The following is a 14,478-nucleotide window of genomic DNA, read 5'->3' on the forward strand; positions in this document are numbered from 1 at the left end:
TGTCAAAACTAAGAAACAAACAGCGCTACCAAGAGACCAAAACTGGAGAACAGTATGGCAAATATCTCCACTGCATCTGCATATTTGCCTGGAGAGTTAATATAAGCAGGAACAAAGGCCACCCACACAGCACAGAATATCAGCATGCTGAATGTGATGAGTTTAGCCTCATTAAAACTGTCTGGCAGATTCCTTGCCAGAAATGCAAGCAGGAAACTGATGACAGCAAGTAAGCCAATATAGCCCAGTAACAATGCAAAACCTATTGTAGACCCAACAACACACTCATAAATTATCTTGTCATTGTGGTATTGTGTGTTTTTATGGGGGACTGGCGAGGCTGTGGCAATCCATACAGTGCAGATTGCTGCTTGAACACAAGTAAGAACAAAAACTGTTCCTCTCTGCTGCATCGCACCAAACCACTTGAGATTGGCTCCACCTCCCGACTTGGAGGATTTGAATACAGCCAACACCACCATGGTTTTAACCAGGATGCATGACACACAAAGCACAAAGCTGATCCCAAATGCTGCATGTCTCAGTTGGCACGTCCACAGTCTGGGTCGTCCAATGAAAAGCAGTGAACACAGGAAACACAGTTTGAGTGACACTAAAAGCAGGAAGCTCAGTTCTGAGTTATTGGCTCGTACCACAGGTGTGCTGCGGTGGCAGGTGAAGATCCCTAAAATAACAGTACAAATAAATGTTCCCAGCAATGAAGCAGTTGTCAAGCAGATACCCAGAGGTTCATGATAGGACAGGAACTCTGTTATTTTAGGAATGCAGTGGTCATGCTGAGTGCTGGACCAGAAATCCTCTGGACAACTGATGCACTCCACAGAATCTACAAAAAGAAAAAAGAAAAAAAAAGAAGAAAGGTCTCCTTTATAATTAGCCAAATCAATTAGTAAGAGGAAAGCATGAGACTGTCAAATAACAAAAATGTTGATGTTCTTTGATTCTTTTTCTTTGATTCTTTTCCTTTCTTTCTTTCTTTCTTTCTTTCTTTCTTTCTTTCTTTCTTTCTTTCTTTCTTTCTTTCATATCTAAGTAGCACTGACATGACACAATTATGTCATTGAACATTGAGTCCTCATTGAATGATTGTTCAGGCACAATACAGATAGTCATAATTGTAATAATCATAATTCTAACGATAAGAATTTATATTTTGCGTAAACATGAACTGAGCGTACTGTCTTTTGCCTGATGAACATTATTGTGAGCGTGCTCATTCTGGCGTTTGTAAACGGCGTCCTCCAACAGTTGAAGTTTGTTCAAAAGTGCCAGATTTCCATGGAGCCTTCCAGGCAAAATCTGGCAACACCAGCCACCACACTGCACTGCGCATGCGTCACCAAATTGTGAAACATAGAGGCAAAATCCACTGAAGGCAGCAGCTCCACTTCTGCCTCAATGATCACAACAGCATCTTTGTATGATCACTTAAAATTATTTTTTGAAAAGGTCAGTGATGATTCAGGAGGGAGAAATCTTGCCAGGTGTCAAGAAGCAATTCCCAACATTAACAGCGTCAACAACAAACATGAAACGGCTTATTGTAATAAATCACCCGCCTAGCCTTCCAAGGTCCGTGAACTAAATGTCACTAAAAACAATGTAAAGCAACAGCGTGCTAAAGCAGATACTCTACCACCCAAAACTAAATAGCGGCGTACAGTAGCAGCAGTGCCGTTGTCTTCATCTCCAGCTGCAGCTGGAAAACCTTTTGCCGTATATTGTCGGAGGCCTTTGAGGAAAGAGGAACCCTCAGCTTTCATAAACGTGACAAATGTATGACATATGGTCTTGCGTGTCTTTTTTGTTTTGTTTTGTACTTATACATTTGGGCTGAATTTTGCACATTTATGACCAAGTTCTAGAACTTTTCTTTGGACAAACATTTCATTTTAAAGTGTAACTACACCTACAACTCTACTTGTTGCGTAAGCCTATTGAAAAATGACTGAAACTACAAGGGTTGGGGTGGGAGATGTGGGCTGATTGACAGACAGCACCTCAGCAGCCACTAGCATGATGGAAAGCGAGATTCACAAAGCACCTAAGCCACAGAGCGGTATTTGAGGTGGAAGACTTTTCCCTTCCAGATTCCCCTCAGCGCCACAAGAACAAGGTGGTCCTGAACTGTACCAGTCTGAGCTGTTAGCACCTGTTCATATGCGTCGGTGGGAGTTGTTTCCTATACCTGCAAGGCAAGGACCAGCCCATTTGCATCCGGAGAGCAGAGGGCTGTGAGGTTTTCACAATTTTCTAGTTATGTAGAGAAGCACGAAGTACAGCTTTACATCACGGAAAAAAAAAAAAGAAAAAAAGAAAAAAAATGGTTTTACCCTGTAGGGGGCGGCATGAGTCAGTTTTTACTGACAAAATCCCATTTTTTTGAAGAAATTAAAAACTTACAAATTTTTCAGCAATATATATGTGGTTTTCATCACAGTTATGTAATACTATGTTGTTTACACCTCAAAAAACACGTTTTAGGGTGTACTACTCCTTGAATAAGCCCGCTCTCTCCTGATTACATCAGACGCACTGCTGCAGCAGGACAAGATATGTAGAAGAGATGGACTGCAAGCCTCTGCATGTGGCCAGTGAACAAGAGGTTTGAAAAAATAAAACAATGAAAAAAGGCGTTAACGTGCAAAAAAAAAAAAAAAAAAAATGAACAGCATTAATCAACTAATGCATTAACTCGATAATATGTTAATGTGCCCAGCCCTAATTTTTTTTTAATATTAGATAGTTTTAGTAACTTTCTTAAACTCCTTCTATGAACACAGCAATGTCTAAGGATGGATGATGATAAAAATGGCCACTATAAAAACATTGATACCCACCTGTTGTGTTACTGAACTTTCCTTCAGAACATGGGACACAGTCAAAACAGCACTTAGGCTGTCCTTTTTTTCTGGCCATGCGGGTACCTGGAGGACAGCTCTCACTGCACACTGATCGAGGCAGCTGAGGAGATATTCATCAGATTTGTTCTACAGTACATTTCTCTGAGGTTACGCAGAACTATGTTTGAGTAATAATAAATGAATATGGACGTGATTGGAGTCAAAGTTCCAGAAAATTTTGTTTTCATCAAGTGTGAGTTCTTCTCCGCTGAATGTTGTCTTTTTAACAACCCCCACATTCTGAACTTTAGTTCCTCCATCAGGGAGCCACAGCCAGTTCATGAAGTCATATATAGGTAAAGCATCGCCATTCTTGTCAAATGACACTTGATCTCCAAATGATGTTGTAAAGTTGACCTTTTCCAAGTAATACATGAGCTGCAGACATAGGTGAGATATAAAGAGATCAGTATCGTACCAAGGAAAAAACGGAACTGAAGTCATGCAGATGTCCACATATACCCAATAATATTTTAAAGCTACTTTATTTCTTCAGCCTTATCCTCTAGAAAAGGTGCAAATAGTGGCTGAGTGTCTATTGACTTCACACCTGCCAGGGCTCCAGTCGTTGTAAAGAAGCCCAGCTGTACCTATCAAAAGGCCCTCTCCCTGGCTCACACTGCAGCATGTCATTAAGGGCATATGCCAGTGCATACACAGCCTTGTAAATATTGTACTCAGGCCTGAGGTTTGAGACATCCAAAAACTCAGTTTCCACAGTCTCAAGATCTTCTTCTCCAGTGCACAGAGCTCCACCAGCTTCCACCCAACCAGCTGGAGGTGGAGCAAATCTGCACTTAAAAGTATGTTCCCAAAACTGCCTTACCTGAAAAATAATTTTAAAAAAGTCTGAAACACATTCCCATTATTTAACTAAGCAACTACAGTTCCAAGTTAAAATGAATTACCATGTTATTTTCATTGTTGTTGTTGATATCAGGACGAGTTCTCAAGAAAATCTCTGAGTCCTGAGATTTCACCTCGACAGATGGCAATACCCAGCGTGCCACCCAAGAACGGCATGAGATGGGGATGATGTCATCAGCGACTTATGTCCAACCTTCACTGGCCATCGAGACAGAGAGATAGATAGATATAATAGATAGATAGATAGATAGATAGATAGATAGATAGATAGATAGATAGATAGATAGATAGATAGATACCTCTTCCATTAACTGAATCATGTGTATCTGATGTGCAAAGACGATTACCACACGAGCTGTGGACTTCTTCATCACTTCCACAATCCTTCTGAATTCAGCTTGGTTTTCACCCCAGGGTAAAATCTCTGAGTAAGCCAGACATCCCCCACCAGACTGAACCAACTCTGTTTGAAATGACTGGGCAACATGGAGTCCATAGTCATCATCACTGACCAGCAGACCAGCCCACGTCCAGCCAAAGCGTTTTAAAATCTGAATCATGGCATGCACCTATAATATATAGGTATAATAATGGTATTATACTTAGTTTAAATCCATGCAGTCTTTGAGCTCAAAACAAAAATAGTACTTTGGTTTTTATACAGCACTTCCTGTTAAACTTATCTTGTATATTATTTCTTAACCGGTCTCACCTGGAAAGAATCACTTGGAATAGTTCTAAAGAAAGATGGAAACCTTTGGCGATCACTTAGGCAGGAACATGTAGCAAAGTAACTCACCTTTCAAGAAACATGCAGTTAAAATCCATATTAAAGGACTCCAGCAAATATGTAACATTTAATTCTTATTTGAGCACAGCTAAAACTGAGGTAACAATACTTACAAGAGGCAATCTGAATAAACCTATAACATCAGAGGTGGCAATAGAAAATGTTGAGAAGGGATCACCCACAATCCCCAGCACTGGGGGGCTACCAAAACAGTTGTCTTGTAGCAAAAATTGTTCCTCTCGACCAGTGGCCAGAGATAACGCAGCACTGAATCCAATTACAAGTGTAGCACAGTTGTCATAAAGGCTGTATCCCAGAGTCACATTAGGAAGCAGGTTGGGGTTTTTGTTGATCTCATCAATAGCAAAAGCCATAGTCATAGCATGCCTAAATCCTGGAGGGTCAAAGCTGACACGAAATGTTACAATTAAACACAAAAAAGCAAACTATGTAGACAAGCAGCAGTGATTTATTCTGTCTGTCGTCTGCTTCATGAGTGTAGTACTTACCCCTGACAGCTGAGCTTATGTGGTTTTGAGGTAAATGTGAGCTCAGGGAAGAAAGAGGTGTAATGGACTTCAAACAGTCCTCCTAGAATCACATCACCAGGCCAGTGCATTTCATTGAGGTGAAACTGTCTTCTCAATTTGCAAGATGTAAAAAGAGGAGAAGAGTCTGACAAGAAAAAGGATGATATCAAGATCAAGCAGACATAGAAGGACAAAGATGTGTGGAGAAATGTCCCCATAACTGCATCTCAGTACACCTCTGCTTGTTATCTTCATGAATGGTCATTTTATATGCTGGGCCATCTCCCTTGATGGCTTTCATCATAGTTAGGGAAGGGCATACTCATACCAAATAAGCTCTGAATTGCATGATAATTCAAAATGGATGAAATAAATAATGTTATAGGATATTTGACATAATGTTATTTTTTCTTAAATCCTTTGTAAGTCTTAAATGTGTCATTCTTGTGTAGCAGATTCCAGTGTCTTCAAAATAAAGATTGGAACCTTTGTTTAATTATGACTGAATTAAACAATCTCTGAGGATTTTCTCTCCTTACAGACTAACAGTCTCACTCCCAAAGTGGGGGTCTGACTCAAATTTATGACTTGGTTTCCAGCTCCACAGGTCAACAAAGGTCGACTCTCCCCAACATGGACTGGGAAGGACTTCATTAAGTTATTTATGAGACCTGGGAAATTTCTGAACTTTAATCTTCTGCAACATAAATTTGCTTTTTAGTTAACCAAAGGATCCCAGATACAACTCTTCATACAAGATGTCCACTTTGAAACTGTTTCTTACTAAATTTGTGTGTTGCTTCAACTGATAAGCAGAAACCCCCTTTTTCAGGCAGTCTTAACTGGAAACAGAACACCTGGACACACCAAGAAACGTTTATCTTAGCATTCCAGAGGGTAATAAAGTGTCTTTCTCTGTTTCTCTCTGTCCCAGCACAAGAGGAGACAAAGACTTTGTGTGAAGAGTAAAAGATCATACTTTCACTAGTCAACAATGTTCATTTAAATAGATACATATATATATATATATATATATGTGTTTTATCTTGATACCATGCGCATGCATATAATCATTATCATTTTGTACAAGGTTTAATCAACAAGCTTGATTAATTGGTGACCTGAAACTTTATTACTGTGTTTGTGTGAGATATAACCTTTTTACTATTTTCTTGTCTTTGCAATGATTCACTGATGGATTTTAATGATGTCTCATTTAAGGCTTTAGTAACTTGGATATATGGATATATTCACAAAATGTTTAATTTGATAACTCTTTACAAAATGATCAGGCCAGCCCCTCTGTATCTGCTATCTGACCCAAAACCAACCCACAAGATCACACATCCCTCCATGGGGTGGGTCTTCAAAACTAACACTTTAGGAACTCAGAACAAAGAGTTTAGTTAGTTCTGTTCGTCCTCCTTCGCTCTCTTCCTCAAGTGGACTTCCAGTTCCCTTCAACCCATCCTCTCCAGACATGGCTTTCTTCCAGAGTTAGGACACTTGGTCTGAACGCCAGAGAGAGAGAGAGAGAGATGCTGCCAGAGAATTAAGTTTGCAGTGATGTGAAGAACATCACTGCCAATACTTAAGTTTGTGCCTGCATACAAGATGCATGATTGACAATTTTTGGCTCTTTTTGGACTCCGTAGTTCATTACTTTTTTCCAGCTAATATTTCGCTTTTCTTTAGCTATGTTTTTTATCTTTTGGACTTTTAATATTGATCCTAAATTTTGATCTTTACCTTGGATAACTGGTTAACACAGGCTGATCAAAGCTCCAGAACCAGTGCTACAGAATCTTTTTTGGACTGACCTAAAGCTGGACATTTTCATCTTTGCCATATCACCGCAAGTCATTCACTGTCCATCATCGATACCACCAGCCGAGCCGCAGGAGAGTCCACATCCGCAGAGCTGCCTGATCCAAACCTTCGGACCACCACGTGACGCATCTTCTGGCCTTCTGGAAGTCGCTCGGGATCCAAACCATCTGCGCCAACTTCCTCGCTTGCCATCAGAGTCACCACAACGGTCGTAAGTCGGCTCGATCCAAACAGAACCGGACGAGTCCTGCTCGGATCAATTCTCTGCTTTTCTGCTCAAGAATGGTTGGTTGTCTGACAGTGACCTAGTAGTTCTACATCTTAGTTAAACTTCCAGTTTAAACAGATGAGATTCAGTTTTCCCTTTTTCCTTTTAGGATTTAGAGATCTTTTTCAGTCCTGAACCTTAGTTTAATTAACACCGCAGGTTAATTAACTTTTGTTCATTTCTTGCAAACATTTCATTCATTCTGACACATTGAAATAAGATTTTGGTTTGAACTCCATATTCTGCATTTTACAATGTTTGATTCATTTTCCATGCGAAGTCCTTTGTACATATTTCCTTTTTATTTATGCATTATTAGTTTAGTAATAAATATTCCATATTTATCCTAAACTGGTCTGGTTATTGTGAACTTCTCCTTTGAACCATGTTATGGGTCCCTTCGACGTAAGAATTCACGTTAGTAGCGTCCTGAGACTGATTGATTGATAACTGATTGATTTCTAGCTTGAATTAATTAATTTATTAAATTAACTAATTTAGTTCTCTAATGGTGTCCACACAGCCATTAGGTTAGGAAAGCTATCTGTGTGGTGGTGCCCCACGAGGAAATTAAAAAGTAATTCCAAGAAATTATTAAAATTAATAGTTTTATTAAACATCTTTAATGTTTAATGACGCTTAACGCTACACTTGAAAGCTGGAGATCATCTTGTGTTGTCTTTTACTGAACACTATGAGCTGTGTAGTACAAAAGCTGAGAGCAGCCGTGCTTGACTATTATTCTTTTGTTAATCATTATCTCGAGAAAATGAGGATAATTAATTATAACAACAGAGTAATTTATCTTTTTATCTCATTTATCAGAATACACTCCATGACAGCTGAGAAGGGTTAAAGTTATGGTGTATATGTGTAATTCTGTAAATCAGTCATTGGTAAAAGTCCATTGTCAGACACATCACAATTTCAGTCTTTGTCAGACTTTATCTTAGATACTTTATCTTGAGATACCAAGATAAATTATCCAGTTATCATGAGAAAAAAAAAAATCACAACCACAACCAAACAAAAAAGAAGCAAGCACGACCGCTGCAGACTTCCTTAGTGTGGAAAGGATTGAATGCAAATAATTTTTAAGCCTCAATTAAGTGTTCAACAAAAGAAGTGTAACATGATTTAATATTTGAAGGCTGAATGGGGAAAAAAGACCAGTAGATAAAGAAATTCAACACTTTATCTAATTCCAGCAAGATCAACTTACCAACAGTGTAATCACTGCTGAACAGAAAAAAGTGGAGGCATTGCAGTTATTTTACACACACATAATATCACCACAGTTAATAATAATTTGCATCACTTTTTGAGAAGTGTTGTGTAGTTAAAACTGTTTGCGATTTCTTTTGCATAAATACAATTTTCAAGAAGTGCAATATAGCATTATAGCTAATGTTGTAATCCTATAGTATTACTGTAGCCAAACAAAAGTTCTAGAGTAGCACTTTAAAAGTCTTAACACCAAAAACTGCAGCATGAACGTTTTCCAAATTGCTCCAACTGTAGGAGGAGGAAATGTTATAAGAGTGCACTTCCATTAAAAGATTACTTGTAAAAAAGAATATATGGAACTTTATCAACCACCAGCAGTAAGGAAATTACTTGCTAATTACCTTTCTGATCAATCCTTAGCTTTTAACAGCACGTCAGGCCAAAGTTTGTTTGTGTTTCTTTTTTTTAAAGAAAGGAATGCCAAGAGCACTTCTCTTTCCCGATCTAATCCCGATTGCTGCTTACTCATAGTAAAATAAATTTCTGTCAAAGAGTCATATACTATACCAATATGTTGGCACTTCAGGGGTGTTATTTAGCACACAGATAACCGGAGGCCTGAAGAATTTATTTCTGCTCTAATCTTGCTCAGTCATTGTTGGTGTGCAGAGTGTGACAATTTATCAGTGCAGTATTCATCCCTCCCCACTACATCTGGATAAAAAGTGACAGTAACTGTGTTGTACAATGAAAAACACTGAACAAAACAAAACAAACAAACAAAAGAAAAGCAGAGCATAAACCATCAGCTCAGTCTAAACTAAAAGATTGAGTCATTTTCAGCAAAGTACCACATCCATTTCCTTTGCAAACAATTAAAAAGACAAAAGGGCTTCAAGAGTAGCTTAGCTTCCTCATAATGTTTCTAGATACTGTTATGACCATGCTGTAGAAATATAAAACCTCAAGAAGTTGAAAAATCAAGCATTTTCAAACACCAAACATTTAGAAACAATTACAGAAGGATTTGTCCATCGTTGCACTTTCATACAATTACTGAATTTTAATATGGTGTCCAGTAGAGGGCAGTATCATAGCAAGACTACATCAGTGTCTATATAGCTTGACATTTACCTGAACTTTGTGTATTGTTCTTGTCTCGAAAAATAATATTCAATGTTCAAATACTGTGTGAAGAATAAATTTTGAGAAAAATGAATGATCAAACTCATTACAAAGGTAAGACTTAACTGTATTATGACACAAAAAGGTGCAATGTTGGGAGATATTTTGTGTTTATTGCAGTGTTGATTTAGGTGGAAAGACACAGGTCCAAACAGTTAAAGTTATATAACTTTAATAATAAAGTATAACTTTAAGAAGAAAAAGAAGAAGAAGGAAAAAAAAATACGTGACGACACACACTTTCTTGTTTACAGTAGGCTAACGTTCAATAGAAAGGTTATATAAACCTGGGAAAAGACACACCTGCAGACACCAGAGGGATGGAGACCTCGGTTCTTTTTCTTGGCCTAAGAATGGCTCTAGGTTTGTTTCAGGTGAACTCAGTTATTGCCTTTAGTGAATCTCTGATTTATCTAAAGTACAGGACTGGACTGAGAGAGGCTGGAAATGATGGAGTCACTGCTGAGACTTCATCATTGAAATGTAGCCTGCAGGGTACTGCTCGCTTACCAGTGTTCTCCATGGATGGGGACTACATTATTGGAGGTGTTTTCTCAATTCACTACATAGAGAAAATCATGGTTCATGACTACATCACCATGCCTGAGCCACCAAGCTGCACAGGCGGGTTAGTAAGAGGAAAGCATGAGAAACTGTAAAATAACAAACATGTTGACTGCTGTAAGGGTAATGATTTTCTTTCTTTCTTTCTTTCTTTCTTTCTTTCTTTCTTTCTTTCTTTCTTTCTACTAAAATGGACATGTTTGTGTTTAATAATCAAAACTTTGTTCAGCAGCTGTTTTGCAGGTCATCCAGATTTAATATTTAAATGATTATTTTTCAGCTGTAGGGGCTGTTGGAATGGTGCACTGGTATCTAGTCCTAAACTTAGAATTTAATTATTCAATAATCCCTTTTGGCCCATAGCAAATTAAAAAACTTGCACAAATCCAGGCCGCAGCTCTGCTTTGTTGTATGTTTTTGAGAAAAGGTGAAGTGACCTTATTTTGTATGAAAACAGTGATACATAACCTTTATCTGTGTGCAGCATTAACAGTCGTGAACTGCTCTTCTCTCGTGCAATGATTTTTGCCATTGAGGAGATTAACAACAGCACAGAGCTACTGCCAGGCATCAGGCTTGGTTATCAGATCCACGACTCGTGCGCCTCAGTGACCATGGCTGTGCGCGTGGCATTTCGGCTCTCCAACGGACAGGACCCTGTGTTTCACACAGGTGATAAGTGTTCTCAATCTGGAATGGTGATGGGTGTTGTAGCTGATACTGGATCTTCATCATCCATCAGCATTTCACGCATCATCAGCTCCTTTAACATCCCCCAAGTAAATAATCTGAACATTTTTAACTTTTTTTTTTAAAAATATGCTTCTGACTACTTCTGTTTATATTACTTTAAAGAACTAGATTGTCATGTTTTGTTTCAGGTGAGCCACTTTGCCACTTGTGCCTGCCTGTCAGATAAGCAGCAGTACCCGAATTTCTTCAGAACTATTCCCAGCGACCGGTTCCAAGCTGACGCGCTGGCCAAGTTGGTGAAACAGTTTGGCTGGACTTGGATAGGTGCTGTCCGCTCGGACACTGACTATGGCAATAATGGCATGGCGTCTTTTCTTAAAGCAGCATACAGAGAGGGGATCTGTGTGGAATACTCTGAAGCCTTCTACAGGAACGACCCACAAAGCAAGATCCAGAAAGTAGCTGATGCCATCCGCAGGTTGCCATATCACTAATTTTGCATTGTGGTTTTTGCACTGGTACTCTGCAGAGCAAACTATGAAATGAGTATAACACACGTTTAGTATTTAGTTAATTGTCTGAGTAGTATGACATGTCTTGAAAATGAGTAAAACACGCAAACAGATAAATTACATATAACAGAAAATGCTGCATGTTAGTTTAATGTTACATATTATAATTTCTCTGCAGGTCAACAGCTAAGGTTGTCGTGGCCTTTGCAGCCGCAGCAGACATGAAGGTCCTGCTGGAGGAACTGGCCCGGGACCCCCCTCCACCTCATCAGTGGATAGGCAGTGAGTCGTGGATAGCAGACCCACAATTCCTGAGGTTCAGTTTCTGTGTAGGAGCCATTGGAGTTGGTATTCCAGGATTTGTTATCCCAGGTCTGAGAGACTTCCTGATGGATCTCTCTCCTTCTGAAGTGGCTGCCTCCCCAATACTTACTGAGTTCTGGGAGGGTGTATTCAACTGCACTCTGGAAAAAAGTGAGAAATGCACTGTAGAATGAGCATATCACCACTATTTGTGGAGAAAAAAAAAACATTCAACATGCGTGTTCATGCATGTATTTCTTTAAGCATTGTGTTTACCAGCAAATCTCCATTTATGGATCTTTTATTTTGTATGATAACAGGTCAAAATATGTTTTATTATTTTTAAATATGTAGCAACCTTTAAAGACTTCCTCTAGCCAATTCTAACAGGTTCAAGCTATAATTACAATATACTATCATTTAAGTTATATTACAAGGCTATAAAATAGTCTGTGTTTGACAAGAATTCAAATGTGATGTGATAAAGTCACAAAAAAGTATGTATTAACCATTTAAAGTCATTCTTATATTTCATTGTTGTGTCAGTTGTCTATTGGTGTTCCCTCTGATGGAAACTCACACTCAGTTGAAGAAAGATAATAAAATTAATTTAAGTTTACTTCTTAATTAAAATGGAACATATATGTATACTTGCCTTTTTACATAAATACATCAGATATAAAGATATTGATACAATATGTCTTTTAGAGTTTGAAACACCGGCTTCTGTCATTGTGTCTCTGTAGGTGCTGCTGCAGTCAAAAAGGATTGCGATGGAACTGAAGACATAAAGATGCTCCACAAACCATACACTGATACATCCCAGTTGAGAATCACTAACATGGTTTACAAGGCTGTTTATGCAATAGCACATGCTATTCACAATGCAGTGTGTGAGAGAACAAATTTCACAACCCAGTGCAACAAACACACCAGGTTGGAGTCCAGACAGGTCAGATAAAAAGAAAAGTCACCCCTGTTCTCTTTCTTTACCTGTAGTCTAACTTATTTCTAAATGAAAATGTAATAATGACATTGGTTGACATTTAATTTCTATCTTCTGCTTCTTGTTTGCACATCATCTTTACAGGTTTTAACTGAGCTGAAGAAAGTCAACTTTTCCCGGAATGGTTATGTAGTGTCATTTGATGCTAATGGGGATCCACCGGCTCTGTATGAGCTGATCAACTGGCAGAAGAATAAGAGTGGAGTTATTGAGTTAGTGACAGTCGGGTTCTATGATGCTTCGATGCCAATAGGTCAAGAGTTTCGTATCATCAGAAACCTAACCTGGATGGATGGTGGCATGCAAGTAATCAGTCTAATGAACTGCTGGTGAGCTGCTTCGTAACATCTGTGTTGCAGAACTTTTAAAATATTCCTTTTGCTTGTGTCTCTGTGACAGGTGCCGGTATCAGTCTGCACTGACGGGTGTCTCCCAGGAACTCATAAAGTGCTGCAGAAAGGAAAACCCATCTGCTGCTATGACTGTAAACCCTGTCCTGAGGGAGAGATTAGTAATGTTACAGGTAAAATAACATGTTTTCCATGTGTATATGAAACATCACATATGTGAATGTTAACAGTACTATTCATGTGTTTTTCAGACTCTCCTGATTGTTTCCCTTGTCCCAGGGAATTCTGGCCGAATGCAGAGAAAAACACCTGTTTCCCCAAACCTGTGGAGTTTCTTTCATTTGATGAAGTCCTGTCAATCATCCTGGCTGTATTCTCTGTTGGTGGCGCCTGTCTGGCCATCATAACAGCAGCTGTTTTCTTTCATCACAGGACAACTCCCATTGTTAGAGCCAACAACTCTGAGCTGAGCTTCCTGTTGCTCTTCTCTCTGACTCTGTGTTTCTTATGTTCGCTGACTTTCATCGGGGCGCCCTCTGACTGGTCTTGTATGCTGCGGCACACAGCGTTTGGCATCACCTTTGTTCTCTGCATTTCTTGTGTTCTTGGGAAAACTATAGTAGTTTTAATTGCTTTTAAAGCTACGCTTCCAGGTAATAACATGATCAAATGGTTTGGTCCTCTACAGCAAAGGATGACTGTAGTTTCTTTCACCTTTATTCAAGTTTTAATATGTACTATTTGGTTGGTTGTGAGCCCTCCTTTCCCAGTGAAAAATCTCACTACATACAGGGAGAAGATCATTCTGGAATGTGCGTTAGGTTCTGCTGTCGGGTTCTGGGCCGTGCTTGGGTACATCGGTCTGCTGGCTTTCTTCTGCTTTGTGTTAGCTGTCTTGGCTCGGAAACTCCCTGATAACTTTAATGAAGCCAAGCTGATCACCTTCAGTATGTTGATATTCTGTGCTGTTTGGATCACCTTCATCCCAGCATATGTCAGCTCTCCTGGGAAATTTACTGTGGCTGTGGAGATATTTGCTATTCTGGCCTCCAGTTTTGGATTAATTCTGTGCCTTTTTGCTCCAAAGTGTTTCATCATATTATTCCAGCCAGAGAAAAACACCAAGAAGCATTTGATGAAGAAAAATCAATTGTAGCACATCAAAACTTCAGAAATAATACAAGAAGATGATGAAATGGCACATTAAATATACTGCAGTTTGATATGCTTACATTTATTGGTCAGCTAAACTTTTTACTCTATATCTTGCTGAGTTAAACACTGCAATTTATAAATGACACTTTCAGCTGTTGTTTTGTCAAATGTTTATTTTTATTTATGTGCTGAACATATTAAATAAAATCTGTGTATTCAAAAGTGTAATGTGGGAGAATTAAGTTCTTTGATTTTTTCCCCCAGAGCCTTCAAT

The 14,478-nt window shown here is 38.8% G+C and overlaps 2 protein-coding genes across 2 annotated transcripts; one reads left to right on the top strand and one right to left on the bottom strand.

The window, feature by feature from the left end:
* Positions 1-8: 8 nt before the first annotated feature.
* LOC121646148 (extracellular calcium-sensing receptor-like) lies at positions 9-9,242 on the bottom strand. Its single transcript, XM_041995018.1, has 9 exons — positions 9,199-9,242; positions 5,091-5,300; positions 4,695-4,989; positions 4,504-4,590; positions 4,091-4,360; positions 3,475-3,750; positions 3,075-3,302; positions 2,862-2,985; positions 9-847 (listed from the first exon to the last, which is right to left on the bottom strand). The coding sequence occupies exons 1-9, from the start codon at positions 9,240-9,242 to the stop codon at positions 9-11; spliced, it is 2,373 nt and encodes a 790-aa protein (XP_041850952.1).
* An 801-nt stretch (positions 9,243-10,043) lies between these two features.
* Positions 10,044-14,205, top strand: LOC121646500 (extracellular calcium-sensing receptor-like). The gene is made up of 8 exons (XM_041995517.1): positions 10,044-10,249; positions 10,670-10,964; positions 11,067-11,356; positions 11,569-11,871; positions 12,432-12,645; positions 12,784-13,005; positions 13,099-13,222; positions 13,301-14,205. Exons 1-8 carry the CDS (start codon positions 10,143-10,145, stop codon positions 14,203-14,205), a joined length of 2,460 nt encoding a protein of 819 aa, XP_041851451.1. The 5' UTR covers positions 10,044-10,142.
* Positions 14,206-14,478: the final 273 nt, after the last annotated feature.

This window comes from Melanotaenia boesemani, chromosome 9 (genome assembly GCF_017639745.1).
Source record: "Melanotaenia boesemani isolate fMelBoe1 chromosome 9, fMelBoe1.pri, whole genome shotgun sequence".
In the NCBI taxonomy this organism is placed as follows: domain Eukaryota; kingdom Metazoa; phylum Chordata; class Actinopteri; order Atheriniformes; family Melanotaeniidae; genus Melanotaenia; species Melanotaenia boesemani.